General features: G+C 43.4%; 1 protein-coding gene across 3 annotated transcripts; it reads left to right on the top strand.

The window, feature by feature from the left end:
* Positions 1–1,737: 1,737 nt before the first annotated feature.
* S1PR3 (sphingosine-1-phosphate receptor 3) lies at positions 1,738–11,361 on the top strand. Of its 3 annotated transcripts, none has more exons than XM_077171726.1 (2): positions 1,738–1,842; positions 7,012–11,361. In XM_077171726.1, exon 2 carries the CDS (start codon positions 7,193–7,195, stop codon positions 8,336–8,338), a length of 1,146 nt encoding a protein of 381 aa, XP_077027841.1. In that variant the 5' UTR covers positions 1,738–1,842; positions 7,012–7,192; the 3' UTR covers positions 8,339–11,361. The 3 variants fall into 3 exon arrangements, with proteins under 3 accessions (XP_077027841.1, XP_054508081.2, XP_077027840.1); XM_054652106.2 differs by lacking the exon at positions 1,738–1,842 and adding an exon at positions 1,937–2,067; XM_077171725.1 differs by lacking the exon at positions 1,738–1,842 and adding an exon at positions 2,130–2,279.
* Positions 11,362–12,387: the final 1,026 nt, after the last annotated feature.

Here is a 12,387-nt window from a genome sequence, read left to right as displayed (position 1 = left end):
GCCACTGCAACCACAGGGGTCAAGAGCATCTGCGAGATGCCTGCTGATGAACCAGACACCCCTGCAGCACAGCTGTGTATGAAGTCAGTTTCCTATGATGGATAGGAAAGATGGGGCATGAGGTTCCTGTTCTCACTTGGTGGGACTGCATTGCTCACAGTGCTTTGCTGCCAAGGTGGTTTCAGACACCACCACATCAGACACTATCAGAAGTCTCAGCCAGAAATAACATCATACACCACTTCCCTTGCACTGCAGTGGGACCTTGTTGCTAGCCACTCCTGTGGGTTGCTGAAGGGGGTAAGCCCAACTGAAGGCAATTTAAAACCACTACAGCAGGACAGCTCAGGGCACAGTTTGTCACTTCCTGGAACTATTGCTAAAAAATATTTGTAATCGCAGTAGCTTGTCCCCTCATCCATGACAGCTTGGTAAGAGTGAGTATTTCTTCTGGCTCCCCTCTCTAAGTAACCACAAGGTAATAAAGGAAAAATAAGGAGAGAGGGGACAATAACAAGGAATAACAGCAGAACACAGAGCCAGGATAGGGGCTACTTACATCTACTATATATGAACAGGATCTTGTTGGTGTGTAGCAAGTGGCTGTCAAGAGGACTACAGAGCTTCCTAGGGTGGTTTTTAGGGAATCTGTAGAACAAGGCTTTGCGGAGCAATGAGAGAGTAGTAATTCACAGGCCTGAGCTCCCCTTTGACAAAGAGTGGTGTGTACCTTTACGTGACATGGAAAAAGTTTTCCACTCCTATTCTGCATAAGATAGCAGCTTTCACACAGCACACAAAACAGGAGGCCAGGAGATAAGGCTAAGACCATTACAGATTACACTATAGTCCTATCCATAGCTAAGTGGGGCCATATCCATTAGGTCCATCAGCTTGGAAGCAATTTTACCACCATTTTGTTCTGTGTAGTCCTTATTTCCTACCAAAGTCCTAAACCAGAAAAGTTCTATTACTCCTCTTCAGGAGATAAAAAGCAGTCACAGGAACAACCATTTACTCTATCAGTTTGAACTTCTGGCTATAAAAAGCCTAGTTCTGCTTTCCTCCAGGACTTTTCCTCTGTGCAGAACAGCAGTGCAGGCAACCCAAGAGCCAGGCCCATGGCATGACTCCAAGTATGATGATGCTCAGGTCCAGACAGGAGGCTCCCAAGGAAAACACTGACTGCTGTGAGACGATAGGCAACCCTACACATCTGCCTCTGCTTAGCAAGGTTGCTGTAGTGCCTCTGTTTGCCAGCTTATCATACACACTTCTGACAGAAAGATTTGCTGTACCCACAAGCATCTTACAAGTACATTTAAATAAGACACTTGTGGGATCCAGGTTCCAACTTCTTTTTCAAAGTGCTGCTCCTGTCACTGGCACAATCCATGTGCCTATCGCTGTCCTTGGGCTGCTATTATTCACTCAATAACTCTGTCAAGAGGTACCTTTCCAGGAGCGTACTGTAATCAGCAGTTCTGGGTCAAACCCGAAGAAGTACTTTTACCGAGAATTTCTGAATGTTTTACCCTGTGCCTCTCGACTCAAGCTCTCTGAAGGTCGCATTACTAGACACAAAGAAACAGAGGAGAAGAGGTAGAGTACGTACAACCTCACTTGAACATTCTAGTCTCCCGACCCGAGTAACCCTCCACCTCGCATTCTTCTGGGCCTTATAAATACTCGGCGGTGGGCTCTGCCGCCTCGCATTTTCTCGCCGGCTGGCCAAAACGCCGTTTAAGCATTAACTGCGCTGGTTAATGCTGGTACCTCCGTGGCCGTGCCCTGCCAGCAGCACCCAGCCCCGGGGCGCTGCTGCCCCGGGCACGGGGCACGGTGAGCGGCCAAGGGGCGGGGTGAGGCGTGGTGGGACGGGACGGGACGGGACGGGACGGGACGGGACGGGACGGGACGGGACGGGACGGGGGCAGGCAGGGGCCGCCGGAGCGGGGAGCGGAGCCTGTCCGGCGGCGACGGCGGCGCGGGAGCAGCGTGCCAGAGGCAGGAGCTGAGGGCAGGCGGACGCGGAGACCGAGAAGAGCCCGGAGGGGCGGTCGGAAGGTCTGTCGGGGGTATCCGGGCGAGGCGGCTGCGGGGAGCGCGGAGCCGCGGGGATTGGCGGCGGCGGCGGGGCAGGGCCGGGGCGATCCCAGCCCCGCCCGGCCCGTCCCGGTCCTGCCCAGCGCAGCCCCGGGGCCCGAGCGGCGCCGCGCAGGCGGCGAGTTCGGATGCGGCGGCCGCGGAGCGCCGAGGGACGCGGGCGGACGCAGCAGGTACCGGAGCTCTGCGCCCTGCCTGCCCCGGCCCCTCTCCCCTGGCCGGGATGTGCCCCCGCTGCCGGCCCGGCCGAGGTGCGGTGCCGGTGCGGCTGTCGGAGCGGGAAGCCGCCGCTCGGGGTGTGTGCGGCTGGCACGGAGCGGCATCGAGCCGCGTGGGAACGCCGGGTCTAGGGATCCTTACGCCCCGTGGGTAGAGCGATGTCCTCTGTGTGAGACGATCGCGGGGCGGACACGTCGGGTAACTTAAACAAGGCGTTTGTCAGCCCAGAAGGCTCAGGCCGCAGCGCTAATGGAAATTTGAGAACAGTTACTGAAGTTTGGAGCGGGGGGAATGTATCGGGAGCGCTGGGGGACGGAGGAGGAAGTCAAAATGCCTCCCCTTTAACGACCACGAATTAAACCATCCGGGAGCTCCCCTCTGAGGTGTACATGTGTGCTACTCGGCGTTACAAAATTCAAACTGATGTCTAAAAGCCAGAACCAAGAAAAGTAACTATTTGTTTTCCTGAGGCTGTAAACTGCCAGCACATTCACTTAAGAAAAAAATCTTCTGCAAGTTTGTTTGAGTTCTCTGAGACATTTTTCTGTAGCAGATGTTTATTGTCTAGACTTCATCTGCATCTAGCACAGTTTAATTTCAGTGGAAATGTGTATTGAAATGAACTGCTCTTTCTGTTAATGAGACTACCAGGGTAAGGGTGCCTGATAAACTACATGTGTTTATTTTTCATTTGGAAAGGCTTTACAGATACATAAAATATAAAAGGGTTTCACTTCATATTTGCATTCTAGTCTTAACCTTTGCTGTTTCTAAAATTCTCTCTTTTGGCCAAAATGTGGTGCTGTACATGGAAGCAGAGGGAGAACTGCAGTGTGGGTGGCGGCGGTGGTGGTAAAAGGGCATCAGGTTTCTTTGGTCAAGTCTCTTTGTGGCTGTTTGTAAAACAGGAAAATATGATTCCAAATTACAAGTCTGCTGAATGCATGGTATCATATGTTCTTCTGCAGGCAAAAGTATGTAGCAGAAGGTCAAGTTTTGTGCTCACTTTATTCTCATTTGTTGCTTTGACTTCAGGACAATTGCAAGCAGTTTGGTTCACCTTTTGAGTACAGAAATTTCTTATTTCTTCTAGCTATAAAGTTCCCAGTGACTTGTGAGAGGGCAAAAGCCCTCAGCTCCCTGTAGGACTCATGACCAAAGAGCCCACTGGAAAGGGAGAGTCGAGATGTATGGGAGGGAGCTGGTTACTGAAGGATTACCACAGGTTCCCTGTTGCCTTCTGGCACTGGGAATTATGTATTCCCAGAGAAAAGTTGCAGGCCAGGGGAGCCAGTGAGAGCTATGACCCTGACTTTCTACCTACACCACTTTGGGGTTCAGCTGGAGAAGATAGAGGAGCTATGTCTTGCCGTAGAGCAAGTCAAGAGGTTGTGGCCTTCCACACAGCATTGCTTCTTTCATGCAGTGTTGGGCAGAGGGATCCTATCCACCAGTGATGTGATCCACGGTAAAGAGCCCCTGCTCTAATTGGAAAGGGTGCTTGACCCTTCCAGGATCCTCGACCTCTGCAGGAGTCTGCGTTAACCTCCCTCCGGTGGTTAAACTCCAAAGTGTGCCGGTGGGTGAGGAGATTGCACAGAAGGGGGGATATCTTGGTGCTCACAGCTTGGACCCCAGCTGCTCTCTCCATCCTCAGAGCTGGGACAACAAAGGTCAGCCAAATAGCTAGAGAAGGCAACTGAATTGTCCTGAGCATGACTGTGGTTTTTGACATTGTACCACTGCCTTAATTTGGTAATTTACGATCACTGGTTTAGCCAGCACATCATGAGGAAGCACAGCCAGATTGCCCCTGCACTGCTAAGAGGTTTAGCCTTCTAGTGGTACCTGCTGGTGTAGAAATGGGGGTTCTCTGCTTTGCTTCAGAGGAAATAAAACTCATTTCCAGTGGTTTCAAGAGTCTGGGGTGCTGAGGTACCTAACCATGGCAGTGCTGGGCAAGCAACATGCCACAGACAGGTTCTTCAAGTTGTTTGTTAAATATTTTGAACTGAGGTCCATACTTTGCAGCTAGTATGTGACTGGGGCAAACTTGTTTTGAGGAGTAAATCGTTGAGCTGTCACAAAGCAGTGGCACATGTTATCCTGAACCTGCCTTGTAACTTTCTTGTTATTATAATGCATATCCAGCATTAATTTTTCTAATTGTTAAATAAAGAATGTGCTTTCTGAATTACTGGCTACAAAGCAGGAGGTAAACAAAAGAAGATATGGCTGAATGATATTACTTGGAAATAAGTTCTAATTTGTTACATAATTTATATTAAATTTTAAACGTCTTGTGTGTGGTACTCTGTGAGCATCAGTAAGAGTCCTGGTAAATAATAATGTTACAACTTTCCTTGCCTTCTTACTAGCTTGTCAAAGATTTAATTTTGTGATACTAAGTTTGCTATAGCAATTTTAAGAGAAGCAATTACTAACAGTGGCCGAAGCTGTACGATTTCTGCTGATTGAGTGCATCATCCTTGCTTTCAGCCAGGGGAACTGGTATAGTGCCATTACCTTTAGTACAGTCATGACCCTTTACATCTGCTGAATTGTGGCTGATGAACTCCTATGTCTGGCATATAATTTTCTTCATAGAAAGAAATGTATTTGCACTTTGATAGATGAGTGTGATAAGTCACTTGAAAATGTCTTAAAGAAATATTTATTTTGTTGCATGTGGTGCTCTTAAATGACAGGAATATTATTCTCTCAGACAGTCACCAGCCAGTCTGGTGAGTATTGCTGGTTGAAGTATTCTTAACAAATACTTTTCTAGTCAAATGTAATTGTTTATTTTACAGTGGAAAGCACTTGCAATTCATATGGACACAGTGGGATTTTGTTATAAGCCAATACAATGAAAGACTGTGACAGTTAATGTGTTAACAGTGCACAGATTGTAACTGAATTACAATTACACTGAACCTTAGCTGAGGTGAAGTTTTTCTGTTGAGAGCTTCACTGTTACCATGCTTCAGAAAAGAATTTAACAGCTCAAGGACCCAGTTCAGCTCCTGGGAAAGAAATAAGGTGATCGCTGTCATCTTCAGAGTCACAAAGACACCAAGCAGCAACTCTGTTTCTTGGATGTCTTTTCCTGTGGCCTCTTCAGCTGTAGTAATTTGGATCTGTGAACTAAAATGGGGAAATAACAGTGGGAAAACACCAAATTATTTTCTCAGAAAATAATTTTAGAACATCCTGAATATACTAAAGAATTCAAGTTAGTTCACTGTAGGCTTTTATCAGATAACTTTTTTTCTGAAGGAGGGAATCAAGGAAAAGGAAGGATGGGAAAATAGGGTGTGGGTCACCATTTAAATACCTTTACTTTCATCTGGGATGTGGTTTGCTCCTCCCCTCATCCTCAGAAGGCACTTGAAAATGCATCTCTGACTTCTCAAGTGCCCAGAACAGTCTGTTGGGTCATTAGTGGCTCAAACGTGTTTCTGATCTTAAGAAATCCACATACAGAATCATAAAATCTGAGAATGGATTGGGTTGGAAGAGACCTTAAAGATAATATTTTTCCATCTCTTCTTACCTTGATACCTGTCCTTTGAAAGTGTCTTTAATGTGTTTGGAAAATGTTCATGACCCTTGAGTAAATAAATGCTATGATCAGGAGCTCCAGCTCTTAAAAAGTTCCCTAGATTATTTAATTTTGGGCCCATGAGAAGTGTCCTCCCATCCAGTACAATTATTTTCTTACCTTTCCAAAAAAAAGAAAAAAGTTACAAATTTGGTTCACATGAAACAAGTTCTGTCCTCATCTCCATCCTTGTTTTCTTAGAAAAGTGAAAAATTGGCCATTTGCTCATCCTCAGTGCATATATTTGGGGCATGAGCACTGATTGTGAACCAAGAAAATCAGGATTTCTGGGAAAGTCAAATTTGGTGTAACTATTTTTTACTTTTAAAAAAACCCAAGAATATTAAATATATGTCCTGCATATCTATGCAAAGGGAAAAAAACAGTAAAGTTAACTATAAAGAAAAACAACATTTATAAAAATATGACTTGCCATGTTTATTTTTAAAAATCCAACTAATTTGAGTGGGAGGCTGGCTTTAGGATGACTGGCTTTCAGTTCATCTTCTCAATTGTAAATAGCAGGAATTTATACCATTAACTGGGGGAAGTTATTTTAAGCACTGGCAACATGCACACTGGCATCAAGACTTGACACCAACTTTCTCAGTATCTTTCCTACCTTGGGTCTGCATGGCAAACAAGAACAAGGTTTAAAAGCATAGAGTTTGCCCTACTGATGTGAAGGCAGTGATGTTTGGGCTGTCTTTTGGTATTGCAGTGTACACTTAGGTCTTTTTGAGAGGCAGTGAGCGCTTACTGTGCACACTATGGCTTATTGGGTCTGTTTGCCAATCCTTCTCGTGGCTCTTCTGGGTGTTTTTCAGCATGGAAATTTTGTATGGGGAAAACACCTTTGAACAGTTATGACATTGTAGTGGCATTGCCCTTGTATTTCTGCATCCAGGCTGTGTCTGTGCTTATCTGCAGCTACCAAGAGAGGAACGCAGCAGTGCTCGATCTTAGTGCCCTGTCAGTCACAGACCCTCACCCCTGGCTTCTGGGTGTATGTTGCAGCTTAAGCACTGGGTGACATGGGAAGGCACTGATATTTATGTTGAATTTGTTGATTTTATTTTCAGAGCCTGGTTTGAGAGCCACTCTCCCAAGTTAATATGCGAGGTGTGCTGGAGGTGAGGATAAACAAGGCCTACCCAGAGGAGCACTGGGAGAAACGTGGCTTGATCTCCCTCTTGTGGAAAATTATTGAAACTATATTCTTGTGATACTGAAGAAAAAAATCCAGCATCCATCAGGAAATAAATGATGGCAGCAGTTACCATGCCACCTGATGCTCTTGTCAGCCCTCAAGGAAATGAAGAGGTGGACTCTCTTATTGCACTGCATTATAATTACACAGGAAAGCTTATTTTAAGGGAAAAGGCAAGTGATAAAATAGACCTGCCCACTATTTCATTTCTGATCCTATGTAGTTTCATAGTCCTGGAAAACTTGATGGTGTTGATTGCCATATGGAAAAACAATAGATTTCACAACCGCATGTACTTTTTTATTGGCAATCTAGCTCTCTGTGATCTTTTAGCTGGGATTGCTTACAAAGTAAATATTCTTATGTCTGGGAAGAAAACTCTGAGCTTGTCCTCTACAATCTGGTTCATTAGGGAAGGTAGCATGTTTGTTGCCCTGGGAGCTTCCACTTTCAGCTTGCTAGCGATAGCTATTGAGAGGCACTTGACCATGATTAAAATGAGGCCTTACGATGCAAATAAAAAATACAGGGTGTTTCTTCTCATTGGTACATGCTGGCTTATTTCAATTTCCTTGGGTGCCCTCCCCATCCTTGGCTGGAACTGTATAAACAACTTAGCAGATTGCTCAACAATTTTGCCTCTGTACTCCAAAAGGTATGTTGTGTTCTGCATTAGTATCTTCATAGCCATTTTAGTTGCCATTGTCATCCTCTATGCCCGCATCTACATACTGGTAAAGTCCAGCAGTCGTAATGTCACCAACCACAATACCTCGGAGCGGTCCATGGCACTCCTTAGGACTGTTGTGATCGTTGTTAGTGTCTTCATTGCATGCTGGTCTCCACTGTTCATCCTGTTCCTCATTGATGTGGCCTGCAGAGTCAAGGAGTGCTCCATCTTGTACAGAGCCCACTGGTTTATTGCTCTGGCAGTCATCAATTCCGCAATGAACCCCATCATCTACACCCTGGCCAGTAAGGAGATGCGTCGGGCTTTCTTTCGCCTTGTATGTGGCTGCCTGGTGAAATCCAAGGTGGCCAGATCTTTCCCTATTCAACCCACTCCAGAACACAGTCGAAGTAAATCCAGCAGCAGCAATACCCAGAAGCCAAAAGAAGATTTCCCACCGATAAATATTCCCTCATGTATTGCTGAGAAAAATGAATCTCCATTTCACAATGGAGACTTCTGTAAGTAAGGGACTACTCAAGACAAGTACTCTTCTGTGTTTTTAGGTTTAAACTATTGGTGTAGTTTAAATATTCGTGCACTTCAATCACAGGGGAAAACACTAACCATTTATTTAACTTTGAGAACTTATTTATCAACAATCATTTGCTTTGGATGTTCATTCAGTAACACGCCTGATCCAGAAAAAGCCTTTCATGCTACCCAGTGGTCAAGACAGAGTCCATGCACAGCTAAGGTCATCAAGTGCCACAATGGCATTGCATGCTAATGCTTCATTTGGCACCTCGTAGTCTTGCAAGACATCATTAAAACCTGTTAGAAACTTCAGCATTCACTAAAGACTGCTGACAATTGTAAGATGAGCCCAGTTATTGCCAGCTGGGAGAAGAATTCATTGCATGAGTTTGTGATTATAGTTCTCTGTATGTATCTTGCTGTTGTGTTAATGGCCTTATAAGTATGTGGTATAAATAGCTGTATATTTGTACAATTTCTTATTAAAAAGTCATTGATTGGTAAAAGTTTACAACATGCTAAACATTGTATTGCAGTATACAGTGTGACTAATAGTACAAATAGATGTGTTTCAATGGGGATATTTAATATGAAGTAGTAGCTTTTAACTGTCAGAAACTTTAACAAGTCATATCAATGCAGTATTTTTATTTTTTCCATTGTTGTTCAAACTTCTCGTGTTTAGTGAAAGACAACATGGCAGTTGTCACTGTGGCATTTCACAACATATTTTAAGTGAGCAGTAGTAAACCATTGAGAGAGGATATATATTTGCTATTTAAAGTAGATAAAATGTGACCCCTCAATACATGTGTAACAAGTGTATGTGCTGTTTCAATGAATATATTTTTGCTTACTATTTTCAATATATTTAAAAATGTATGTCCAACCTATATAAACCTGTGTACATTGTGAATGCACTACCTAAGCAGAGATCCTTCAGTTCTGAAAGAGAGACGTATCATTTCAGAAAGCAGTGAACTACAGTGGGTTCCTGTGGAGTTCCTTCTTTCCTTTCTAGGCCCTATCACAGTGTGGGATTGTGTTAGAAATTCTCCCTGGGAAGTTCTTCGAGTGGGACAATGTCTCTTTTTCTGTCAGTGGGATCCTATGCTTCTACCATTTCTGGACACTTCTGCAGATGCAAGAGGGAAGATGTGGTACAGCAGGGTCATGCTGATGGGCATATCTCCGTTTATACCCAACCCTGCCTTGGATCTGGAAGGAAGGTTTATTTAGTTTGGAAGACCTGGAGCCTCAGCCCTGACCTTTTGAGAGCCCATTTCAGAGAAACCTGACAACAACTTTATAGTTCATCACCGCCTTACCAGCCTGAGGACAGGTTGATGTTGAGTGTCAGAGTGGTTTCCTGAGTCCTGGAGCAGTAAAGACTTCACAGACATCTGGTTTCAGGTCCCCATGGAAGTGGCCTGTGGTACTTCCATCAATTGTACTTTATGGCTGGAGGCTTCATTGGAGTTTGATGGGAAATTCTGGGACAAGTTCCCATTTTCTCAGTAAGAATGTATACATCTAACTTCATTGGGCTCTTTCAAAGATTTGTGTTTAATGTCTCAAAATACACTTTGCCTTATGCACAATCAGAAGTAGTTGAGGCTTTTTTAATACACAGCCTGAAAGAGCTCATCCTTAGCTTTACTGTGGTCTTAATCATTTAAAGCAGCAGCATTAGACTCTTCTCAAATATGTATTGTGTATAAGTTGTTTATTGTATGTAGCAAAAACCTTTAAAATGTAGAAGTTTGCATTGTGATTATCTTTTACAAATTAATAGTCTGTAAATGTAGAAAAGTGTATAAGAACAAAGAAGAATTGTATTTGAATGAAATAACTGTGAAAGAGAGTAGTAAATATGAAATAATTTCTACCAAAAATGTTGAAAAGCAGTGCACTTAGAGAAGAAGAAAAAGCTAAACCAAGGTAAGCATGATATAACTATATGGATTGTAGATACAGGCTGCAGGCTCTGTAGCTTTGTCAGAAATAGAACTGGTGACATTGCATTGCATGGCTTGATAAGGTTTTTAGATTTTACATTGCTATTGGGCTGTATTGTGGAAGTTCTCGCCTGAAGTTGTGGCTTTTAAAACTGTAAGCTCAAATATTTGTGTACTTGTGTTAGTTGCCAGAGTGGTGGCACATGTCAGCTTCCTCGCTATTGTAGAGCAGATAGGCCTTAGGAACACACTGGTTTGAGAAAACATGGTTGCTGAACCCACAGCAACCCTCATGTCAAGGATGTTACATGATTCTTATCATATAGATGAAAAATAAAAATTTTTGATGGCCTAAGTCCAAGAAGATGTACATAAAAGTGATATTTAATATCTGTGTTCTAGCCTTAGCTATTGTCAATATTGATGCATGGTACAAGTAATGCAAAGAACTCTACCGTTAAAGGCCATGTGGTTGCTTGTTAGTACAAAACCGTTTCGTTCTACTTTGATTTCCTTCTCTTATTTTGGAGCTGTGGGGATATTTTGTTAGTTCACTAGCCTGCTGTACTTGAAGCAGGTTTCTAAGATTCATGGCTTCATATGTAACACTGCTAATACAATTTACAAAGTACTTATGATTGGAGAAAAAAACTGTTGTCAATACAATCTTCAGTGAGTCCACCCCATTGGGAAGTACTAGGTAAGGCTTAGAATGTGGAAGATTTCAGAGCAGAATTTAAATTAGGATGAGTCAAGAGTTTAACAGCAGTGGACCTTAAACAGCCAGGAAGATCACATACCTTTGAAGCTGAAAAAAGATGGAGAATATCTTCTTTCACCCTAAAATATTAGAAAATTCCTCCAAACACATCCCAGAATCTAACCTTTTATTATCCAAGGCTGATTTGAGCATACAGTTGGTTTTACATGGAGCAAAGGCTACAAAGCCTTTAATTCATATTATTTAAGGAATTGGAGTATTTGTTTTGATTATGGATTATTAAATAAATGCAAATCCTGTCACCCATGGAGAAAATAAAGGTTTTTACAATCTGCTTTCCAAGAGTCTTTTATTTCCAACAGTCTTAGAGAATGTTTTCAAATCACTAGGTACCAGACACATTTTGAAAACTTCTAATAAAAAAAATCTTGAACCTTTAAACTAAAGGTGTCAAGTAACAGTCATTTTTCAAAGAATTTTGAAAATGTTTTGGCCTTCTATGGAAAACATTCATTTAAACTCTGGGTGTTGTGGCTGAAGGCAGTACTCCAGAGGGTTGGTTGAACAGGGATCTTCTCTTGGAAATGAGACTAAAATGGGAGGTGTGTCCCCAGTGGAAGCAAGGTCAGGTGACTTGGGAAGAATACTGAGATGCTGTTTGGGACAAAATTCGTGTAAGGAGTGTAGAGAGAAAATTCATCTTGTCTAATCTCAGTTGGAGATGAAGCTGCCAGAAATGTAGGGAACAATGAAAAGAGGTACTTCAATATCAGTGACAAAAGGTATCTTAGAAATAAAATCAGCCCATTGTGGGTGAGGATGATCACGTCACAAACAGGGCATGGACAAGGCAGAGGTATTTAATGCATTCTTTGCTTCTGTCTTCAACACGGATAACAGACCAAAGCTCTGTGCGCTGAGCTTCCAGGACCATAACTGCAAGAATGATCAACTCCCAGTTGACCCCTGAAGTTGTGTGGGGACCAGCTCCAGCTGGTTCCCTACAAATCTATGGGACCTGACTGGGATTTATTCAAGAATCCTCCAAGAGCTATTGCATTGCAAAATCTCTCTCAGTTATATTCATGGGGTTTTGGGAATCCAGAGAGGTCTCAGCTGACTAAAAGGTGGAGAATGTTGTCTCAAGTTTCAAAAGTGGTAGGAAGAAGGACCCTGAAAACTACAGGCCTGTCAATTTTGTTTCAGTGTCCAGTGAAATCATGGTCAAGATTATTCTGAGAGGTATTGAAAACCTGGAAGACAATGCATTCATCAGTCACAGCCTGCACAGCTTCATGAGAGGGAAGAGTCCTGCTTGTAAAACGTGATTTTGTTCTATGACAAGGTAGCCCACTTTGTTGA

Source organism: Agelaius phoeniceus, chromosome Z, assembly GCF_051311805.1.
Source record: "Agelaius phoeniceus isolate bAgePho1 chromosome Z, bAgePho1.hap1, whole genome shotgun sequence".
In the NCBI taxonomy this organism is placed as follows: domain Eukaryota; kingdom Metazoa; phylum Chordata; class Aves; order Passeriformes; family Icteridae; genus Agelaius; species Agelaius phoeniceus.
This window is presented reverse-complemented; position numbering and strand designations above follow the sequence as displayed.